The sequence below is a fragment of the Aspergillus aculeatinus genome, assembly GCF_003184765.1.
Source record: "Aspergillus aculeatinus CBS 121060 unplaced genomic scaffold BO66scaffold_30, whole genome shotgun sequence".
Classification (NCBI taxonomy): domain Eukaryota; kingdom Fungi; phylum Ascomycota; class Eurotiomycetes; order Eurotiales; family Aspergillaceae; genus Aspergillus; species Aspergillus aculeatinus.
The window spans coordinates 131674-152556 of NW_020291499.1; the positions used below are offsets into that span (position 1 = coordinate 131674).

Sequence of the window (20883 nt, forward strand, 5' to 3'; positions counted from 1 at the left end):
TTTTGTGATGCACACCGAAAGAACTGAGACGAAGAGGAGGTGAGAGGGAAAAGTTTATCAACATTGGCAATGCCAGGTTGGTTTCTTGTAGTTTTGAATTTGTTTTTTACTTTCACATCTACATCTACACTACATTTACTTTTACTTTTACATTAGAGTCTTGAAAACTTATTTAATGTCTTTATCTTGCACCGGTACCGAAGTATAGCCAAAAACAACACTACCCGCAAGCTACTACTACTACTACTATTACTGCTACATCATCAACAACCACAACAATGCTCCCGCAACAACAACTGCCAATCCCATACATTGTGCCTCCCCATCTGGAGGAATACAACATCCCGCTGTCCGCGTTCGCGGCCGCCCGTCCTCAGTTCCACAACATCGTCGGCGGTGCGTTCATCTTCTCGACCACCGTGCCGGACGCCGTGACTTCGATTACTACATCTGCTTCTGCTCCTACAACTAGCTCAAAAAGAGCAGCGCAGGGGACGACAGTATCCACAACGACAGCATCCACACCTCCGCCTCCGCCTGTATCAGCATCCTCCTCCCCCTCCCCCTCCCCCTCCTCAGTGTCATCACCCACCCCAGCAACAGCAGCAACGGCAGCAACAGCAGCAACAGCAGCAGCAACACAATCCCCACAAACCCCGACTTCCTCCTCCTCCTCCACTACATCATCCACAGCCTCCACCCCCGCAACCACCCCCGGCACGACCCCGGACGACCACCAGCCCCACCCCCCTCTCTCACCCGATGAGGTCCCCGAACCCGAGCCCAAAACCCTCCTCCTCCAACGCAGCATCACAGACTCCTACCCGGGCCACTGGGAGAACCCGGGCGGGCTGATCGACCCCGTCCGCGACGCCACCGTGCTGGCGGGCGTGGCGCGCGAGGTCCGCGAGGAGACGGGGTTCCACGTGTCGCGGTTCGTGGATCTGGTCTGCGTCGACGAGTGGACCAAGATGAAGCGCGGCGTGCTGCTGCAGGAGACCAAGGTGACGTTCCTGGTGGAGGTGCGGGAGGCCGTCGCGGCGGGCTGGGAGGCAACCGTGAAACTGGCGGAGGGGGAGCATCAGGCTTTTGTGTGGGTCGGGGAAGGGGAGGTGCGTGGGGTGGTGAGGGACAAGGGGAGGAAGAGGAAGGCGAGTGGCGGGGCTGGCAGGTTGGGGGTGGGGTTTATTAATGAGCAAGGGGGGAATGTGCTTAGGGGGTTTGAGGTGGTGAGGGGGTTGAGGGGGTGTTGAGTTTCTGGATACTGGGAATGGGGATGGGGGTTGTGGTGATGGGGTCGGAGTTTGATGGTGGACTTGATGGGTTTTGTGGTGTATGGTAGATTGAAAAGTACTATTTGCGGGTGCATTTTTCGTTATAGATTGGTTGATGTATGGTATGGTATGTGCATTGTAGGTATTTTGGATCTGGTTATGGTACAGGTTTCATCATCATGGGAGTTCGTCTGAGATTCTATAGCTTGCTTTCTGGCACTGAGTTAGGGGCTTCTTGGGGTAGTAGACATCCTGAGAAGAATTGACCGATCTGACGATAGTCGTCCAGGCTGAGCACTGTCGAAACATCTGGATCTATGTCAATGCCAGTTCTCATGAACGGGAAAGGTCAGGAAACTCACATTGATCAGGGCGGACGATGATGATTGCTCCCCGCTCAGGACTGATCCCCAGATGCTCATAAACATGCCCATGGCCCTTGTTGTAGCTTTCGTCGTCGAAGAATATCTTATGAACGTCTTTCCCGTTGTTAGCAAGTATATACCAAAGGGGCCAGAGGACTCACCTCTTGTCTGGTTCTTGCCGGTAACAGGGTAGAAGCATGAGGGAATCTCATCCAGTTCAACACTGTGTCGCTGGCCGTATCCAACCAATATCGGCTCGATCAAGCTGTCTGCGTCGCTTCCCTCCAGACGGAAAGTCTGCAGGGGACTGTCGCTCGAGCTAAGATAGCTTCCCAGCTGTATGGTGTTAATTTGATGTTCGATTCGGTAAACAGGCATGTCACTTACAGCATCCAATCTGGTCTTGTTCTGGGCAAAACTGAGATCACCGACAAAGGCGATGACCCTCCACCTGCCATCCGATTTCAAAGTCATAGCGAGTTGCAACGGCTTAGAATCGCAGAAGCGCACCACCTGTGCGCTGGGCAGCCTCATTCCCACGACGACATTCGTCGAAAGCTCCTTCGACACCCCCGTGTCGGAAGTGATAGGCGATTCGTCATACTTGGCCGTAAGACCAGCCGTATATTTCCCGGACTTGATGAACCCCTCCTGGAACTCCTGGGGCGATGCGTCCCCCTTGGACGAGAAGAGCTTCGCAAAGTATCGATCGAAGTTGATCAGATCAATCGCCACCTTCTGCCGCTCCAGCACGTACGTCTCCAGCAGAGACGGAGGGGCCAGCCCCTTCAGAACCGACGCCAACTTCCAGCCCATATTGTACCCATCCTGGAGGCTGACATTCATTCCCTGCCCGGCTTTGGGAGAATGAGTATGGCAGGCATCTCCCGCAAGGAAGACGCGGTAATCCTTGTGGAAGCAGTCCGCATGACGCTGGCCGATCGCATACGCCGACCACCACACCGTCTCGACGAACTCGATCCGATACTGACTCAAGATCTTCTTCGCTGCCTGCTGCAGATCCTCCAGCCTGACATCCTTGGCCTTGGTTCCCGCGGGGAGCTCGATGTAGAACCGCGTCAGGTTGTCGCTGTCCCCTTCTCTCGGGATGATCAACAAGTTACCTGCTTTCGAGCGAATCGTCGACTTCTTCCGAATATCGGGATAATCCGTGCGGGGAACCATATCCATCACGCCCCAAACAGCGTCCGTACTATCCCCGACCATGTTATAGCCCAATACCTTCCGCACGGTACTATGCGCACCATCGCATGCCTATGATTCATCTCAAAATCAGCCCCCATCCCACCCACCTCACCCAAATGTGTCCCCCCAAGAAAAGAATACATACCATAACATACTTCGCCTCAAACCTCTCCACCCCGCTCCCGGCCTTCTCCGCCGTCACCGTCACCGGATACGCCTCGGGATCCTTGGCCTTGGTACTATCCACCTCCACCCCTTGCACGGTATACCCGTAATCGATCTCCTGGCCGTTGAACCGCCGCATCGCCTCGATCATCAACAGGTTGATCCGCGCCTGGTTCAGGATGACGTGCGGCTGATGCGACAGGCCCGGCTGCGTGTCCGCCGTCCTGCCCGTGCGGCGAATCCGCCCGGACCCGTCCTCGTCCGCCCAGAACACCACCTCCAGCACGTGGTACGATTCGCGCAGCAGCTCGTCGCCCATCCCGAAGCTCTCGAAGATCTCCACCGTCCGGCACTGCACCCCGTCCGCCTGGCCCATGGTCATCGGGCCCTCGCGCCGCTCCAGCACCTTGCACCGCAGCCCGTAGCGCGCTAGCCAGGTCGCTGCGCACAGGCCGGCGGAGCCGCTGCCGCAGATGAGGACGTCGACTTGTTGGGTCATTTTGTGATTGGGGAATGTGTCAGAGTATTAGTGTGGTGGGAGGAAAAGGAGGAGAGGGGGGGGTTCTTGGTTGAGCAAGTCAATTGTTCGTGTTGATATATGCCTCGTGACCGGAATGCGTCCCGATGAGAGTATATAGTGCTTGTGTAAAGAAGCCTAGAAGGTGCAGTGCTGTACCCCGGAATCCGTTCCGGGGCTCGGTTGAGGAGCCGGGGCCCTCGGTCGCGCTGTGCTCCAATCAGGTGGACCCCGCGGTCGCCTCCGCAATTTTGCGGGTTCCGCACTCTTCTCGATAAATTGCAGTAAGATCCATGATGAGGAAGGGAAAGCGTCAGCCTGGAGTGCCATGGTCTGTGCACTCATGGGAATAATGACGCGACATGTCATCGCCCATGTCATGGTCTATGGAGGAATCTGTATAGTCACCAACGATTATCCAATTCATCCCTCCCCAAAGACTATCAAGTATCCTAGAAACAAAAAAGCTTCATAGAATTGGTAACAATGACTTCATTAGGATCCTCGGTCGTTATGTATGCAGTCCATCACTTGGCCCATACCCAACTTGAGCGTGAGCACCATCCTGTATTCACTCCCCAACGCCAGCGCCGGTGCGGTTAAAACCCTGGAGATATCCACGGAGATCAAGCAAGCCTCATAAAACAAATAGCAACGTCATAAGTTTACAGAAAGTATTCGCTGCGGCCCGGCCGCGATGTCGGAACATGTCGTTGATCGTCGCTCACTGCACTGAAGAGCTTGAACGTCGGCTTGAGGTCGTCGTTGATCTCGCAAACCGAGGCGAGGTTGCCGCAGCGGTAGCAGTAGTTGGGCGCACTCCATACCGTGACCACGTTCTGGTTGGTGAAGTGGTACTTGTAGCCCTCGTTCACCAACTGGTGCGCTCGCGCAATCAGGGTCAGGTCGTTGACGTGGCAGAATTCGTCGGCAACTTTGTCGCCGAAGAGCCAGCCTAGTTCGACGGTCAGCACGGTGTTTGGTAAGGTTAGAGCAGAGGGCGCTTGCTTACCGGCTCCTCGTGGACTGACAGCCCAAGTTTCAACGTCATCCGGGTCCGACCACACCAGGTCACAGAAGGCACCCTCGTGGGGGATCTCTTGCGCCCGGGCGACAACACGGACTTGGTCAAGCGTCCGGATCTCCGGACTCAATCCTCCGTGTACACACAGCACCCTGCCGTCAATGATAGCGCCTAGCGTCATGAAGTCGAAGACTTGGCAGCAAGCCTTCCACACAGAAGCGTTGCCGTACTTTTGGAAGCACTCCTCGTAGAAGCCGTATACTTGGGTGATCTGGCGGGATTCGTGATTACCACGCACCAGCGTAACTCGGTCGGGGTATCTGAACAAGGGGGAAAGCTGTTAGGATCCGAAAAATCGTCGATACTGACAGACACATGACACTCACTTAGCCTTGAGGCAGAGTAGGAGCGTCAGGGTCTCCAAGCTGAAATAACCCCGGTCGACGTAGTCGCCAAGGAAAACGAAATTGCGGTTCAGAGTCACTTCATTCGACCCTGCGCTTGAAGATCGACCCCGTTGACTGCTGACCGAGGCTGTGTCGTCGCCGCCTTCCCCGCCTCCTGAATTTCTGAGCTTCTTCCGTAGCTTGGGATCACTGATGGTGGATGGGGGCTCAATATCTTCGGACGTGATGACTGAGGGAGATATCTTGGGCGGTTCGACTTCGGATTCATTAGGCATTCCGCCGGAGACCCTGAATAGTTCGAGCAGATCGTAAAATTGGCCGTGGATATCTCCACAGATTGTGACCGGGGTTGAGACGGGCTGGATGTTCGATTCTAGGCACGGGCGGTTGCGTCAATCTCTGCCTCCAGGAACGCGGCCGATCTCGGACAAAGGCCTACCTTCCATCATGAACTCCTTCACGATCTCGCAAAGTTGTTTCATGTGGGCCTCGGAGAGGTACTTGCAGTCCTTAGCTGCTTCAAGCCACTCGTCGGGGCCTGCATTGCGCTTCAACTTGGCCGGTCCCGGCTGAGGGACCTTACTGTCAACCATGATGCTGCTAAGCCACGCTGCGGGATAGAGGGTCGCGATAGAGATAGGGTACTAGGTGGGAGGAGGAAGACAAAAGGATAAATGAGAGGCAGCTGTGAGGAAGTATAATGAGCGAACAACGAGGAGGTCTAAAGGAAAGTCGCTCGCATACACCGGGGCACACCAAGTATGCTGAGCTGGATGCGCATTAGCGGGTTCTTCCCCGCAGGGTGAATAAGATGTGATTGATGTTGGGCATGGCCGCCGGTCACGTGAACTCGCTGTCGGGATCTCGCGTCGCCATCCGATGGTTATCAGCTTAACATTTCCACACGACAACAACACCGCTCATTTCTGGAGCTGAAACTCAAGGGTGTGGTGACTCCGAGACTCCACGTCCCTCAACACATCACCGGCGTACGCATTGTATCCTCAATTAATACACCTTGTCCCACAACAAGAACTACTCTTTCGGTCGCACTCTTGGCCAGGGCGGGGGTTGCTCAGACCGAAAGAGTCTGTATATCCACCATGACGCAGACCCCGAACGGCAAGTCTGCAGGAGGCGTCCTGCAAATCCCGGTGGCTGCGACTCAGAAGAATGCTTCTGCGACAACTAAAAAAGCTCCCAAGCCTCCAGCGCCGCGACTGAAGCTCATCATCAGACGGCTTCCGCCAGGGTTGACCAAAGCCGAATTCGAGACAGCTCTCGGCCCCGAATGGAGGACCGGAGCTGGAAAGGTCGATTGGTTCCTCTACAAGCTGGGGAAAGTGTCCAAAGAGTAAGGTTCTTCTTGCTGTGGGCTCATCCTTTCGCTAACTTGACGGTTGCAAACAGTCCAGCCAAACCTTCTCGGCCCTCGCGAGCCTACATCCACGTCGTTTCGAACGATTATACTCTGCCGCTTTCCACTCAGGTTCGCCAAACGTCCTTCCAGGATGCGCGCAACACTTTCAATGACCCTGTGCTGCTGGGACCACCCTCGTTGGAGTTTGCGCCGTTCGCCAAGATCCCCGGCAGTCGTTCGCGCAAGGATGCTCGCCAGGGAACTATTGATCAGGATCCCGATTTCATCGCCTTCCTCGAGAGTCTTACCCAGCCCATAACGAAGCCAGCTGCAATTGACTCGGCCGCCGATGCGGAGGACAAGAAAGATTCGGTGACTATTACGCCCTTGGTTCAATACATCAAGGATAAGAAGGCCAACAAAGCTAAGGAGTCCAACAAGTCTTCCCGCCACAAGTCAGACAAGGATTCGAAGTCGGAGAAGGTCCAGGCAAAGAAGCTGCTCCAACGGCCCGATAAAGACTCTGCTCAGCCGGCCGCTGCAGAGAAGTCGGATAGGAGGAGCAGGTCCGACAGAGCTACCAAGGAAGCTGTGAAGGTGGCGAACAAGCAGGCCGCTAGTGTCGCATCCAAGCAGGCTGCAAAGTCGTCCGCCTCTAAGGACACTCCCAAGGACGCACCCCAGCCATCAACCGAACGGAAGAGGGAACGTGGTAATATCTCTGCTGCTGCCAAGATTCTCCAGCGCGATCTTGGATTAGCTCCATCCGGCGGCCGTCGACGCGGCGGGAAGGGTGCCTCTGTGGATTCCGACGCCGCGAAGAACGAACAAGTCAACGCCGCAACCCCCGAACCGCCAAAGAAGGAGGCTTCCAGCAGGTCGTCGAAGGGTGCCAATTCTTCGCAGAACTCCAGGGGTCGGGATCGTGGCCACGCTCAGCAACAACCCAACGAGCCATCGGAAGCGGGCACACCTCCCGTCAGCACAACCCCGAAACCTTCCAAGCCCGCCAAAGGAAAACAAGCAGCGGCCGGCCCGGCAGCCACCGCCACCCAAGCCTTCCTGAAGCACGCCAACCCGTCCCAAGGTGTCACTGAGCCATTGCTGGAAACTGCATTCGCTCCTTTTGGTAAAGTCCTGAAGGTTGAAATCGACAAGAAGAAGGGCTTCGGCTATGTCGATTTCGCTGAGCCAGACGGACTCCAGAAAGCCATTGCTGCAAGCCCCGTCACAGTCGCCCAGAGTCAGGTGGTTGTGTTGGAGAGAAAAGCAAACCCCGGCGGCGAGAAGGGTCGCGGAAAAGGTCGTGCGGGTGAATCGCAGCAGTCTACTGCGGGAGGCAACGCCAATAACACCCGGGGCGAGAAGGCCACCGAGGGCAGATCCGGAGGAAACTCATCCCGAGGACCGCGTGGTGGTCGAGGCTCCAAGGGCAAAGGCGGCTCGAAGGGTAACGGCGGCGGCAATGCGAATACCAACGCCGGAAACACTTCTGAGAACAAGGGAAATGCGGATGGCAAGTAAGAGGCGAAGGGTGTGCTGTACTCGATTGCAAAGATCATCTAGAGCGATAGCGTCTCGATGTTGGGTAACGCGCATGAGTCTCCCAGATCACGCATGCAGCGGAATCACGCATGGACGACTCGCTTTCTGGGCGGGACATTCAACCTGTTCACATGCACAGAGCATCTGGCGCTAAGTATCTATCACACCTGATCCATCAGGATGGGATACCGGAGCCCCCTCAGCATGCACCACACACACACACACATACGGCATCAGCCCTTGCCGGCCTTGGGACGTGAGAAGTTGCTGTCTACAGCCATGATATCCGCCAACCAGAGGCTATCTATCTACTCGGTAAGCTGCAGTGGTTACCATGGACACAACCTCTCCTGGCGAAGCTTGTTCTATATAAGCAAACTGCTTTGGCTCAGAGGGAAACGATCCGATATGACATCAACACACTGCAGTGTTCTTATTTGCTACATATCTATGAATAATGAAAGAGAATATCGAGTACGCAGACGAAGGTACACGCAACCTTCTCAATCCTTGTAGTCAGTAAGCATCGAAAGCGTATGAGCAGTCGTTGTCTTCGTGCAGTTCACGGCAGGAACGCTCTTCGGGAAACGAGAAGCTCGAAATCGGAAGAGTCTAAGTTTTACGGTGATTTATACGACGGTCGCCACCGGGCTGCGCAAGATTACTACGCTACAGGCGGAAAGATGTGGATTGGATCACGAATAATAATTTGATTCGAATTCATAACAGCAGACAAGTTTGAGCAAAAAGACCTTGAACCACTCTAATAGACACCAACATAAAGTGTAAAGAGGGGGGTAAAACACCTTTCAGACCTCCTCGACGCCCACCAAGTCAGACCGACCGAAGTCAAGACGTCACGACAAGGTAAAGATCATCACCACTCCCTGGACCAAAAGCTAGACCAATCGCCCGAAACAAGCCCGTCCGAAGACAAGTCGTAACAGAGCGCGGCGACAAGCAAGGTCGAGTCGGAAGTAAAAAACGGCTTCACTTTGGGGCATCGAGGACATAGAAGTCATCAGCAAGGGTGAGGATTCTGTGGCTCTTTAGAAGAGCTCAGAGGTGGGACGTCTACTCTAAAGTGATTCTTTGAACTGTGGGCAGAGAAGAAGGTTAGTGAGACTGTTTGTGGCACGATTGATGCTTGGGAGATTCTGTGGGGAGAAGCCTCAAGGTAGGGGGAGGGATCACTCACGTAGAGTCGCTTGATTTTCAAAATAGCTGGGGGTTGAGGAGGCTTTTATATGGAGGTCGTGGGCGGTGCGGCCGCGCTAGCCACAAGCGAGGTCAGGTGGGTTTGCTGTGTTTGCTTCAAGAAATTTTTGGTTGGGCCAATGGGGCGCTTCGAAAATTTGCGCGAGCCCGCTGCTTCTGGCTTCGCTTTCGCTTGTGTACCTGGATTTTCTCGCCGGTGAATCGTGGGTTTCTTTTTCGTTAGGTAATGGGATGTGGCCTGTGTTTGTTGCCTGGCTCTGTAAGGCACAATGTCGTGCCTGAGGCAGCTACCCCGAGGCACTCTGCAGGTTTCTCCCCACTGCAGTGCAGATTGTTGATGGCCCGCCTAATCGATTTGGTGCAAGTCCTCGGCCCTGCAACGAGTTGGATCTACATTCGAAGCTCTATGTCACATCTGGAAGTCTCTCAAGTGGCCCTGAGTCTCCTTGGCCTCGGTACAAATCAACGCCGTCATCGGCGCAAGGCCACTCTGCTCTATCTCCCGCTTGATGTTTCGAAAGTTGCCAGTGATGTTCTAGGAGGTGGGCACGGATTGTCCTTCTGTCGCCTGGAAGATTAAGGCCGGCTCTTAGAGTCGGTATTGACATATTGACCACGATTCATCTTTCAGGTACTGGATCATGACGGAGCACCTCAGTCATTGAACCCTGTGCGCACGGATGGGGGCTCGGCCACTTCGGCAACTGATGTATCGATTCTGAGCCATCAACCCAGCACAATATTGTCAACATCAGACACGGGCTGACGATCCTTGGTTTCGTGTGCCAGTCGGAGCGATACAGATTACATCAGGGCTGAAGGTCGGCCTGGCTGAATCTCGGCCTTTGTTAGAGAATTTCCCAACTTTCAGCGATCTCCCGTGGAAGCGTCGGGGAACCCTGAGAGAATTAAAAGAACCAACTGTGCCTCGGTTCATGCAAAGTATGATCTCACCTGAAACGATATAGTGCAGCGGCCAAATCAACTGTCCAGACATAGTAGTCTCTCTGGAATATTCTCGTTATCTTCAATTTTTGGTCGAAACGTCGATCAGCCGCTTCTACCTCGCCAGTTTCACCGCATGGCGTCGAAGAACGGGTCCGGGCTACCCTTGGTGGCTGTTTGTTCCGATCAGGGTTGACTCATTCTTGGGTTCTTGTGGAGCAGAGTTCGGACTGATCCGCGATGCTTGGACTTGCACCAGGCATCATGCTTGGTTGTGCTGGGACAATGCAGGTTGAAACAAACCCTCAAACAACAAGAAAAATTCAATTGGGCTTCGGATCCCACGCAGATGTGTGTAGCATGATGGAGGACACTCTACATTGTATGACCTCGGGGTAGGCCTATGGCCGTGGAAGAAATATAAGAACCCTCTCTGCTGACCTTCAGGACATCATCAACAAGCATCAAATCCAGTTCAACTGTCTGAACAGTCTCTAGCAAACCAATTCTTCTACGTATTCTCCCAGCTCCACCTCCCAATCCCGAAATGAAGCTCATCAGTGCCTCGTCTGTCGTGGTGGCCGCCACCGTCATCTCGGCCGCCAACGCCGCTGCTTTTCCCTCTCTGCCCAGCATCCCGGAAAGCTGCTTGGAGATCCCCAAGGTCATGGGCAACAAGCCTTTGCAGCTCCTGCAGTACTTCCACAAGGAAGTGTGTGAGCAGAACTGCACCGCCACCATCAACCAGCACAACGCCTACGTCCAGAACCAAGTCCTCCCGCAGCTCATCCAGGACATGGATCAGAAGCTGGGTATCTCTGCCACTGAGCAGGCGCAATTCAAGCAGCTCCACACCCAGGCCGTTGCCGCCGTCGAGAAGAGCTGCTCTGCCAAAGGCAACAAGCCCCTCTGCAACGATATCCAGGGGCTGGTCGATTATGGATTCTGTGCCTTCCAGGCCACTGAGCCTATCTTCAAGAGCCACCTCAGTCAGTTGCAGTCGGGTTCCCTCAACATCACGGAGGCCAAATGCGACAAGATCAAGGAGCTTGACTCGGACGCCACCGTCTGGCAGAAGACCCTTCCGAGTTACATTGACACCTTCGCCAAGGAGTGTGCGAGTGAGAAATAGAAGAAGTGCGCGAGGATGTTCTAATCAGGCGAGATAGCCTAGATGGCTTGAGCCGATGTCGAAGCATCATTCACGCCGATTGGAAGCAGCGTTGCTGCGTCGCAGGACGAGGAAGAACCGTTGCAGTCTTGTTTGTTGTTTGTTTGATTCTACCGGCTTGGATTTGAGATCCCGCAAAGTGTCACTCTCTTGAGGATGTATCTGGTATATGAGATTTAGTTATTTTTGAATTTATCTGTTGACCAGGTTGAATTATTCCAAGTTGGGTTTAATTTTTCTTATTTCTTTCTTTTTCAAAAAACCTTAGTAGAAGTAGATACGTACCATAAAGCAACGATAGCATCCATGATGCTTATCGGGCTTATCGCAGTGTGGGGTCAGCCATTGCCGTTACCCGAACTCCTGGCCATTCAACTAGCGGTGGGTGGAGATGGGCTCCTTGGTCTAGATACAACCACTCAAACAACTTCCTGGGGAAGTGTCAGCCATCGCTCACAACAATCCCAAAACCTCATGCCGCACCACCACGGTGAGACGCATGGTGGTAGCTACTTGCAAGCACTTACTCGGGTGAAACCTGAACCAGATGTCAGAGCAGGTCTCTCCGAAGCAGCTCCGAACGAGTCTCTGAACCCACACCTTATTCCTCCTTATCACATGTGATGCCGCGACCGAAGGTACACCCTGAGAATCGACTACGGGCCTATGAGGCTTGCCTAGCATGTCGGGCGACCAAGAAGCGATGCAGTGGCACATTTCCATGTGCAAAGTGCATCCGGCTTGGTCGCGCCGATACCTGTGTTCCGGCTCGTCGTGCCAGTGCTCGGCGGCCAAATGGGAACAATCATAACGCAAATCCTTCGGGCTCGATCTCTGCCAATCGAAACTCTACTTCTCTGAACCTAGCATCTTCCGAAAGTCAAATCAATAGCCTCCCACCTTCTCCGTCCTCCGGGCCAGCTGTGTCTACTCTAGGACCAGGGCCTCTGTCTCCGGAAACGCCGCACAGGACCCACCCTCGCATGCTGCGTAACCTTCGGGGTGAACGAGGTAAGCATTGCCTGACTACACTTTGACAGGGTCCAGCCCCTCATGAAGTTTTCTTCTAGTGTATATCGGAAAGGCTGCGTCCTTGTCTTTCCTGCAACTCGTTCGCGATACCGTTACGCAATGCATTGGACCATCGCAGTTCTCCCACAATATGAAAAGCGAAGACATGCTAGAGACCGAGTCACCAGATGATGTTCCCCTTGAGCTGGACGATGAGTTTGACGTACGTCAACAGCAATACTATGTTCAAGCCTACAGTGCAGCAACGAGCGGCTTCATGCATGTTCTGTCAGAAGAGGAAGTGATGCAGCTCCTGGAAGCACCAATTGGCTCAAACGCTGATACTAATGGCAATCGAGGTCAAACAAAATCAGCTCTGCTGAATATCGTTATCGCTATTGGAGCGCAAGCGTCGAAGCATCATCCGTTAGCAGAGAGGGCTGGAAAGTTCTTCTTCGCTTGTGCTCAGCGCAGCGCATTTGCAGGGATGCTCGAGAATCCAAGTCTGGATCTAGTGCGTCTTTTTCTTCTGATGTCATACTACATGCTCGGCGCGTGTCGCAGAAACGCCGCATTCATGTACCTCGGGGTAGCTGTTCGCGCAGCAGTGGCACTAGGACTACAGCTTACCGACCTCGGGGAGGCCGTCTCAACCAAGGAACAAGATATCAGAGCACGGGTATGGATGAGTCTCTGCGTACTGGATCTACTAGTGAGTTCTATTCTCGGCAGAGCAGCTGCGACAACCTCGTTACGTTCGGACTCAGAAGACACGTCTTTCTCATCGTCACACACCGATAGCCAGGCAGAAAGGAGCCTGGTGGCTTCTTTCAAGTTGTCAAAGATCTTGGATGATATCATCACTGGGCTTTACGGAAAACAGGCAGCCTCGGTCGAGGCGGCCGATGCCCTCTTAACGAAGCTGAAGGACTGGAGTGATGAGCTACCCGAGTCATTACTGGCACCCCCCGATACCGACTATGAACAGCCTGCGGCTCACCAGCATATTATTGGGAACTTACATGTTGCGTGCACTTATCACTTCGCTGTTATCATAGTGACACGTCCCTTCTTGATATCAGCTCTGGGTTTTCGGCTTGCACAGTTGAATCTCAGTCCCATGGGCGACGAGAATGAGGAACACAATGAGGAATTGGCATATTCCAAACTTGCAACGGCATGCGTCGATTCAGCAGTGTATATGATCCAGACATGCTCAGAGGTCTTCCAATCTCGTCTCTTGCTGGGAAACATGTGCATCCTCAAGGCTTTTATCTTTGCAGCTGGACTGGTGCTGGGTTTCTCCATGTTCTCCCAGAAAGAAGCAGACGCTTTGCAGGAGGAAACTTACGATGACGCTCTCGACATCCTGCGCATGCTTTCTGAGCGATCTGCTCAGGCTGCTCACTACCTTGAGATTCTCAGTCTGCTCAAGAACGCCGTCTATGATCAGCGTCAACGACTCGCGCAAAATTCCCAACAAACTAGAAGTCGATACGTTAGCAAGCTTTTCAGTCTCAGTGGTCGCCGCCTTTCAACACAAACCCAAACTGAGACCGTCGCCTCTGTCAGCGAGGAGGTCTCCGATCCTTCGCAACTCGGGCTATATGAGCCGTGGCCAAGTGTGGATGATTATTCTGCCGTGGATCCTGCCGAGTACAGTGCTGCGCTCACGGGATGGGGTGGGATGGAATTGCCACTGTGGGATAGTTTCCCGTTCAATGGACCAGCTATGTGATGGCAGGAAGAGGTCTAGATGCGAGGGACAGACGTACGACAAACTGCTGCTGGCGGAGTAACAATTTTGTATGAATTTTGTAGCTGTAGGATGCTGTTCCGCAGATATGTCTTGAAATATTGACATTGTCAAGTTGATCATGGAGTTTTTAGCCATTCTTGAAATTAATGCTGCTATTATATCCATACCTAGTACTTATGGTGTTGCCACGGCTCAAAGGGGACTAGTGCTTCCTGGAGATAGGCTTCCCGGTCGCTGTTGACGGATCTTACTTTCTCTTTGCTTCCTCGACCAATCCATTCATCGACACATTTCCACGTATCCACGTATCACATGTTTATGGGTATCAAGTTGATTTGACCCTTGTTCTCTGAAAGACAACCACCTTTCCCATTTAGTCCCATGGCCTCTCGCGATGGCAACTCCGCAGGTGCGACAGATAGTATATAGGACACGGACCAAGTCGGGATGTTTGACATGCAAGTAAGCTACACGCACCACCGCTCGACGGCAGACAGCTCAGCTAACATAATATTGTAGGAGTGAGTTTATCTGCCAGACCACAATATCAAAGTCCTGGATCAGCTTGTTGATTCTTCTCCCTCCACACAGAGCGACGCATCAAATGCGACGAGACCAGACCGAGCTGCTTGAGATGCACTTCCACTGGTCGCAGGTGTGACGGCTACCATACAACCTCCCTATCCCCGATGGTTCTTTCTCTTCCGCGGCCTTCTCTCTCTCCCGCAACCTTAACGTATGCGAGAAGCGAGCGCGAAATCCGATCTTTCCAGTTCTTCTGCGAGAAGACTGTATTCTCTTTGGCGGGCTACTGCGGATCGGAACTCTGGAGCCGGTCAGTGTTGCAGGTCAGTCAGCACGAGAAACCTATTTGGCACGCGCTGGTCGCCCTGGGTGCGTTGCATGAGAATTTCGAGAATGACCGGCAGATTCCTGGCTTCTGGTTCAGTCGTGAGGGGCACGATACATTTGCAGTAAAGGAGTACCTAGCGGCGATCAGAGCTCTCTTAGGTCCCTCGGATTCAGCCAGCAGCCCATCCCTCCATATGTGTGGTAGCCACGACAGGAGGCTTACCGTGGATGTTTGTTTGATTTCCTGCGTTCTTTTCATTTGCTATGAGGTATGTTTTCGGGGGGGTGGTTGTGGCTTGGGTATCGGTGGTTGACCAGCAGCGAAGATCATGTCCAGCCATTACATCGCCGCGGTCAATCATATTCGCAATGGGGTGAAGATACTCGGGCAGGTCACCTATGATCCAAGGACCGGGACATATCATCATCCGTTTCTGAAGCCGTCTACCGTGCCGAGCCTTGAGATTGAGAGCTTGCGGATGCTCCTCGTTAGACTGCATGGACAGGCCTTCACCTTGGTAGGTCACATTTGTTTTCCGTGATTACACATACTCTCGAGTTTTGACTGGAAGTTGATCTTATGTTCAGACACGAAACGAGGAGGATAATCCGTCTTCAACCTCGGCGCAGTTGACTGGATACGGATCTGTCGCCATCCCACAGTGCTTTTCCTCCCTTGCAGAGGCCCGCGATGTATATGAGCATCACGACGGCATGTTTAGGCGCGAATATCATCTCATGGTCAATGCTATGGCGAGATTTGGAACAGTTGATGAGCCTGAAATCTTGGTGCGGCGCTATACGGAGATACTGCAGAAGTGGTCCAGTGCCTTGGACTGCTTCGAGCAAGTTCGTGGTCCTTCCTTGACGATGAAGGAACAAGCAGGCTTGAAGATATTGCAAATCCATCGTCTCAGGCACAATCTGTTATTAGAGCAGTATATGTCTGGCTCTTCGGAGTCGACCGTCTGGGATAGATACAATGCGATCTTCAAGGAGATCACTGCTTTGGCTGCCTCCGTCGTGGAACTTTCGAGCAGTGTTGGTTCACCAGCTATATTACCAGCCCAGTCATTTGGCTCTCTACGTGACTTACGGGACCGGCCGCGACTGAGTCCTAGCTTCTCACTCGACTTGGGCATTATTAGTCCCCTCTACGATGTCGCTACTCTCTGTCGCGATCCGGTGATCCGCCGTGAGGCCGTAGGTGTTTTGCGATCGGCATGCCGCCAGGAAGGCGTCTTCAATAGTCATGTATGTGCAGTTGTTGCTGAGAAGGTCATTTCTCTGGAGGAGAAGGTCGCGCTTGAGGGGGGCTTGGATTATGGTCGCGATTCTGCCACCGTTGTGGAGCTTATTTCAGAGACCGACGCCGGTCGGCACGGGTTTATCTCCCGGTGTTCGGAAGTGCCTGGATCTGCACGACTAACATACGCATATCCAGAATTTGATACTGCTGGGAGACGGGTCTTCTTGACAATCGGTCAAGATATCGGGGTGCATGCCAATATTCCATTACGGGCTATGACGGCGATACTAGACACCGAAGGTCGTTGGTCCGGTGAAGATATATAGATTCAAGATCACGCGGGATTTGGAAGGGGGTCGACACAGGTGGTAGACAATTTTCCATCGGAACCACGAAACCTATTTCAGATATGGAAACACCCTTTAGAATAGCTCATAATCACAATATAAACATCCATCATCTTCCCTTTTTGCCGGAGACATCTCCTGGACTCAGTTTTGAAAGAGATTGACCCATAGGATGTGAGGAGCTTCCACATACTCACTACATTTATGACAAGCATATAAAGGACCAGTCACGTCAACATTACAACAGCAAGGCCTGCTGGCCCAATGGTAAGGCGCTTGACTACGAATCAAGAGATTGCAGGTTCGAGCCCTGCGTAGGTCATTTTTTTTTGCATCCCATCATTAGGCTCTCTCCTTCCGTATCTGAACATCTTCCCCTCACTCCCCTCTCACACCTCCATCATCAACCACTCTTCGAAATCCCAAACCACCAGCACCAATACACCAACCTCCTCCCCGAAACCCAATATATACATCATTTCACTTTCAGCCCAACCTCGTGTGACAGATGCGCATTTCCAAACACTTCATCCCGAATGGTCTGTTAGCGCTTCCGTCTACACCTCACCCTGCAGCTCTTCAGCTTGGATCCTTGTCACCAACCCCGCCTCGGTTTAATTATGACACGCCCATGGAGTTTCCGCTGAGCATCGATCGGTATTTGTCAAATCATCGCATCTCAATTCGATGCTCACCCACCAGACCCGTCCAACGACCACCCACCCCCTCATCTCCGCTGCTGCTCAGCACGAGGGGCAAGATGAAGCGAGAACGCTGCCACTGTCTCACATGCGAAGCTAGCAAACAACCCTAGCCTAGGATCTTGCATACCACTAAGGGACATTCAATGTTCAAACCGTGGGATAGCCAAAGCTTCCAGTGCTCAGCTCGTACTTTTCCACCCACCCCGCCGTGGACCGGCGCCCACCCATCTCGCTAGCTGACAGACCCTCCACCAATGCCACCCCTGTCACTCATGGTTCCCGTGCAGCCGGTGCTTTGCGCCGCTGTGTGACTATTTCCTAGTTGGGGCCACCCTGCGCATGTCTCGACAGCGCGCAGCTACAATGCTCCTCAAACCTCACGAAACCCCACTACTGAGGAATTGTCATGACGACCGATGATGCTAAGGGTTCCGACAGGACCTTCACCCCTTGAGTTATAAGAGCAGCAGCCAGCCCCCCTTCCTCCGATGGATTCGCAAGACCCTGTACAGGCCTGGTTGAAATCTCATCCAGTACGGTACCATGCTTCACATATTGGAAATTCTCGCCACCCTCGTTGGCGCGTACCTGGTCAAAGTCATTCTGGCTCGCAGGAAACTGCCTGCGCCACTCCCTCCGGGGCCGAGACAAAAACCCCTCATCGGGAATCTCCTAGATCTTCCTCCCACTGGTGGACAAGAGTGGGTACATTGGTTCAAGTTCAAAGAGCTATACGGTGAGCAGCCTCGAGGTGAACGTCGTGAGGAACGACTAACAACCTGCACAGGTCCTATCAGCTCAGTTCAAGTTCTTGGTGAGACATTTATTATCATCAATGATGCGCAGATCGCAGTGGATCTGCTGGAAAAGCGCTCGGCCATACATTCCAGCCGGCCGCAGGGACAATTCAACCATTTGTAAGCCTAAAACCTACAAGATAATACAAAAGAAAAAGGCTAACCGGCGATGCAGATCCGGCTACAACGAAGTGACCACCGCAATGGCGTACACAGACACCCTGCGTATCCATAGGAAGCTGTTCCACCAGCAGATTGGGTCTGTGAACTCCGTTGCTCGCTACAATAACTTCCAGGAGGCCGAAGTCGGGCGGTTCATGCTGCGATCGCTCGAAGCACCACAAGACTTGATTCCTCATATCCGAAAGTAGGTCGAGCCTGGAATTTTCTGCACTTTAGGGAGTGCGAGAGATGGACTGACAAAACTAGACTGGCTGGAGGTGTGATCCTGAAAGTCGCGTATGGATACAACATAGAACGAGACGGAGAGGATCCTCTCGTCGAGATTGCAAATGATAGTGTAGAGAAGTTTTTCAAGTCCATAACTCCTGGCATGTGGCTGGTCGACTTCATCCCGGCTCGTACGTACCTTTGCATATTCCAAGGGCGCGACTACTGACATGGCAAATATAGTAAAACATATACCTTCCTGGTTCCCCGGGGGTGGGTTTCAGCAGGCAGCGAAAGAATTTCGCGTGGCTGCGGACAACCTCAGTGCCAAGCCATACGCATTTGTTCTCGACCAGATGTCACGCAACGCTCACGCGCCGTCTTTCCTATCTGGCCTGTTTGAGAAGAACGGTATCCCCGAGCCTGGGAGCGAGCAGGAGACGACTTTCAAATGGACGGCAACGACATTATTTGGAGGAGGAGCTGACACGGTAAGTACTCGTCGAATTTTAGTGAAAAGTGGCAACAACTGAAGTTCGACAGACTGTATCCACACTGACAAGCTTCTTTCTCGCACTGGCCTTGTTTCCAGAAGTACAAAAGAAGGCACAAGAGGAGATAGATCGGGTAGTGGGCACATCTCGTCTTCCCGGGTTTGCTGATCGCGAGAATCTCCCATACATTGAAGCTGTTGTTAAAGAAGCCTTCCGATGGCACCCAGTTGTGCCAATGGGCGTTGTGCATCAGTCAATGGAGGAGGATACGTGGGGTGGATATCATATTCCCAAAGGGTCTCAGATCTTGTCTAACATCTGGTGAGTTGTCGTTCGGCCTTCTTGATCCTTCTTGATCCTGATAAGCGCAGGGCTTTCTTGCACGACCCAGCCACATATCCCGAGCCAGGCACTTTTAAGCCCGAGCGCTTTATCGCGAGTGCTAACCACACTCCGGAGCATAATCCGCATTTCCTAGCTTTTGGATTTGGCCGACGCGTGTGTCCTGGTCGGACTATTGCAGACGCAACCGCTTATTTGACCATAGCGCAGTCTCTGGCGGTGTTTAATTTCAGCAAGCCCACCAAAGACGGTAATGAGGTTGACTTGAAACCGCAATTTCTGCCTGGGGTGATCAGCCATCCGGCGCCGTACGAGATCAGCATCAAGCCCAGAAGCGAGCAGCATGAGGCGCTCATCCGGGCGGTGGAGGTGAATTATCCGTGGGAGAAGAGTCATGCAGAGGAGTTGCATCGCGTAGTCTCATAGTAGGGAGGGATGAAGTGATGCACGGATATGTAAAGGGAGTCTCGCGCCATTATCACCATACGACGTAACCAACAACGTCACTTTGACTAAAGTCTAAGAGTCCTGTGACTCAAATTGAATAGGGACATATTTTTTTCTGTTGGTTCTCACGCGTCTGCTTTGCGCAACCTCTCTCTTTGTTTACAGTCTGTAGACCAAGTTTGATAAAAGGACGTACTAATATTTGGGGGACTTCTGTATCTCCAAACTCATCCCACCCTCCGAAAAAGGAAAGAACCCATCATTCCAACTCCAAACCATCACCAGAACAATACGACACCCAACCTTGCAAACTTTACCCAAGATCCCAAAAGGCAGCCTACAAGGGATGTCCATGTCATCTCTATTCTCAAGCCGCTTCCCCGCTTTCCTCAGACCTCCCGATGGACCGAATCATCTCAGCTTTTTTCCCATCGACCCTTTCGATCCTCCTCCGGGCAGTATGAGCCAAGGAGCTCCCACTAGCACCAGCACCGCCCCAACATCCTCTTCCATCACCAGCAACCTCATCTCCTCCGCAACAGCAACAGAATCAGCCCGATCCGATGATCCGGAATCTGACCCTTACCACCCCAAACTCCCCATTCTCGAGCCCCCGCTCACCGACCCCTGGAAAGACATCTCGCTCCCTCCCTCGCTGGCCCCGGAGGACATCTTGACGAGAATGTATGGTGCCTTGGGCGCGGAGTGGTTACCGCAGCAGCATCCGCTAGCGCAGACGCAGACGCAAACGCACACGCAAACGCAGTACCTCACGCGGGAGGTGCAGATCCGGAGTCAACAGCATCAGCCGCATCAGCAGCAGCAGTACTGGTATGAGCCGCCGCGCGTGCATTCGTTGGTGCAGTTATGGCCTCCGGGGGGCTTGGATCAACCGCAGCAGCAGCAGCAGCACTATTACCAACAGCAGCACGAGCAGCAGCCGCAGCCGCAGCGGGAGGTAGATCGTCACGGTCACGGTCACGGCCACGGCCACAGCCACGGGCACCATCACTACCATCATCGTCATCATCATCACCAGCATGAGCATGAGCGTGAGCGTGCACTACATACGCCTTACGATTATCTGCAGGCTGTTGGGTTTGGGTTTGAGACTGGGCATGGGTCTGGGTCGGCGGTTGGGTCTGCCGCGGGAACGAGGCCGGGGTCGGCGGCGGCGGCGGCGGCGGCGGGGGGTGGTGGTGGTGGTGGTGGTGGGGATTCTGGGCGTGGGGGACGGTATTGTCTTCGGTGTTGTGGGATGGTTTGAGGCTTATGGGACTGTGGGTTATGGTGC

General features: G+C 53.3%; 9 protein-coding genes and 1 non-coding gene across 10 annotated transcripts; 8 read left to right on the forward strand and 2 right to left on the reverse strand.

The window, feature by feature from the left end:
* Window positions 1–39: 39 nt before the first annotated feature.
* BO66DRAFT_472188 (NUDIX hydrolase) lies at window positions 40–1253 on the forward strand (the record flags this gene model as incomplete). Its single annotated transcript, XM_025652932.1, has 1 exon — window positions 40–1253. Exon 1 carries the CDS (start codon window positions 279–281, stop codon window positions 1251–1253), a length of 975 nt encoding a protein of 324 aa, XP_025502912.1. The 5' UTR covers window positions 40–278.
* A 37-nt stretch (window positions 1254–1290) lies between these two features.
* On the reverse strand, window positions 1291–3509 carry BO66DRAFT_376150 (putative phenol 2-monooxygenase; the record flags this gene model as incomplete). Its single annotated transcript, XM_025645687.1, has 5 exons — window positions 1291–1583; window positions 1637–1753; window positions 1801–1975; window positions 2027–2914; window positions 2991–3509. The coding sequence occupies 5 exons, from the start codon at window positions 3507–3509 to the stop codon at window positions 1474–1476; spliced, it is 1809 nt and encodes a 602-aa protein (XP_025502913.1). The 3' UTR covers window positions 1291–1473.
* A 426-nt stretch (window positions 3510–3935) lies between these two features.
* On the reverse strand, window positions 3936–5732 carry sitA (TOR signaling pathway phosphatase SitA). The gene is made up of 4 exons (XM_025647562.1): window positions 5398–5732; window positions 4938–5331; window positions 4540–4871; window positions 3936–4482 (listed from the first exon to the last, which is right to left on the reverse strand). The coding sequence occupies exons 1-4, from the start codon at window positions 5549–5551 to the stop codon at window positions 4193–4195; spliced, it is 1170 nt and encodes a 389-aa protein (XP_025502914.1). The 5' UTR covers window positions 5552–5732; the 3' UTR covers window positions 3936–4192.
* A 145-nt stretch (window positions 5733–5877) lies between these two features.
* On the forward strand, window positions 5878–8304 carry BO66DRAFT_376156 (putative nonsense-mediated mRNA decay protein Upf3). Its single transcript, XM_025645688.1, has 2 exons — window positions 5878–6312; window positions 6369–8304. The coding sequence occupies exons 1-2, from the start codon at window positions 6062–6064 to the stop codon at window positions 7840–7842; spliced, it is 1725 nt and encodes a 574-aa protein (XP_025502915.1). The 5' UTR covers window positions 5878–6061; the 3' UTR covers window positions 7843–8304.
* A 2022-nt stretch (window positions 8305–10326) lies between these two features.
* Window positions 10327–11421, forward strand: BO66DRAFT_115010 (uncharacterized protein). Its single transcript, XM_025641852.1, has one exon. It carries the CDS (start codon window positions 10574–10576, stop codon window positions 11156–11158), a length of 585 nt encoding a protein of 194 aa, XP_025502916.1. The 5' UTR covers window positions 10327–10573; the 3' UTR covers window positions 11159–11421.
* Window positions 11422–11636: 215 nt separating this feature from the next.
* BO66DRAFT_351686 (Zn(II)2Cys6 transcription factor) lies at window positions 11637–14036 on the forward strand. Its single transcript, XM_025644748.1, has 2 exons — window positions 11637–12208; window positions 12268–14036. The coding sequence occupies exons 1-2, from the start codon at window positions 11821–11823 to the stop codon at window positions 13944–13946; spliced, it is 2067 nt and encodes a 688-aa protein (XP_025502917.1). The 5' UTR covers window positions 11637–11820; the 3' UTR covers window positions 13947–14036.
* Window positions 14037–14361: 325 nt separating this feature from the next.
* On the forward strand, window positions 14362–16394 carry BO66DRAFT_325486 (Zn(II)2Cys6 transcription factor domain-containing protein; the record flags this gene model as incomplete). Its single annotated transcript, XM_025643871.1, has 5 exons — window positions 14362–14429; window positions 14487–14488; window positions 14559–15088; window positions 15146–15337; window positions 15408–16394. The coding sequence occupies 5 exons, from the start codon at window positions 14362–14364 to the stop codon at window positions 16392–16394; spliced, it is 1779 nt and encodes a 592-aa protein (XP_025502918.1).
* Window positions 16395–16665: 271 nt separating this feature from the next.
* Window positions 16666–16737, forward strand: BO66DRAFT_t192. Its single transcript has one exon. It is a non-coding gene; the product is annotated as a tRNA-Arg (tRNA).
* A 709-nt stretch (window positions 16738–17446) lies between these two features.
* Window positions 17447–19705, forward strand: BO66DRAFT_115035 (cytochrome P450). The gene is made up of 7 exons (XM_025641853.1): window positions 17447–17855; window positions 17907–18036; window positions 18092–18283; window positions 18346–18497; window positions 18550–18797; window positions 18850–19121; window positions 19172–19705. The coding sequence occupies exons 1-7, from the start codon at window positions 17663–17665 to the stop codon at window positions 19566–19568; spliced, it is 1584 nt and encodes a 527-aa protein (XP_025502919.1). The 5' UTR covers window positions 17447–17662; the 3' UTR covers window positions 19569–19705.
* Window positions 19706–19766: 61 nt separating this feature from the next.
* BO66DRAFT_454117 (uncharacterized protein) lies at window positions 19767–20856 on the forward strand (the record flags this gene model as incomplete). The annotated part of the gene is made up of 1 exon (XM_025652010.1): window positions 19767–20856. Exon 1 carries the CDS (start codon window positions 19936–19938, stop codon window positions 20854–20856), a length of 921 nt encoding a protein of 306 aa, XP_025502920.1. The 5' UTR covers window positions 19767–19935.
* Between the last annotated feature and the right edge of the window lie 27 nt (window positions 20857–20883).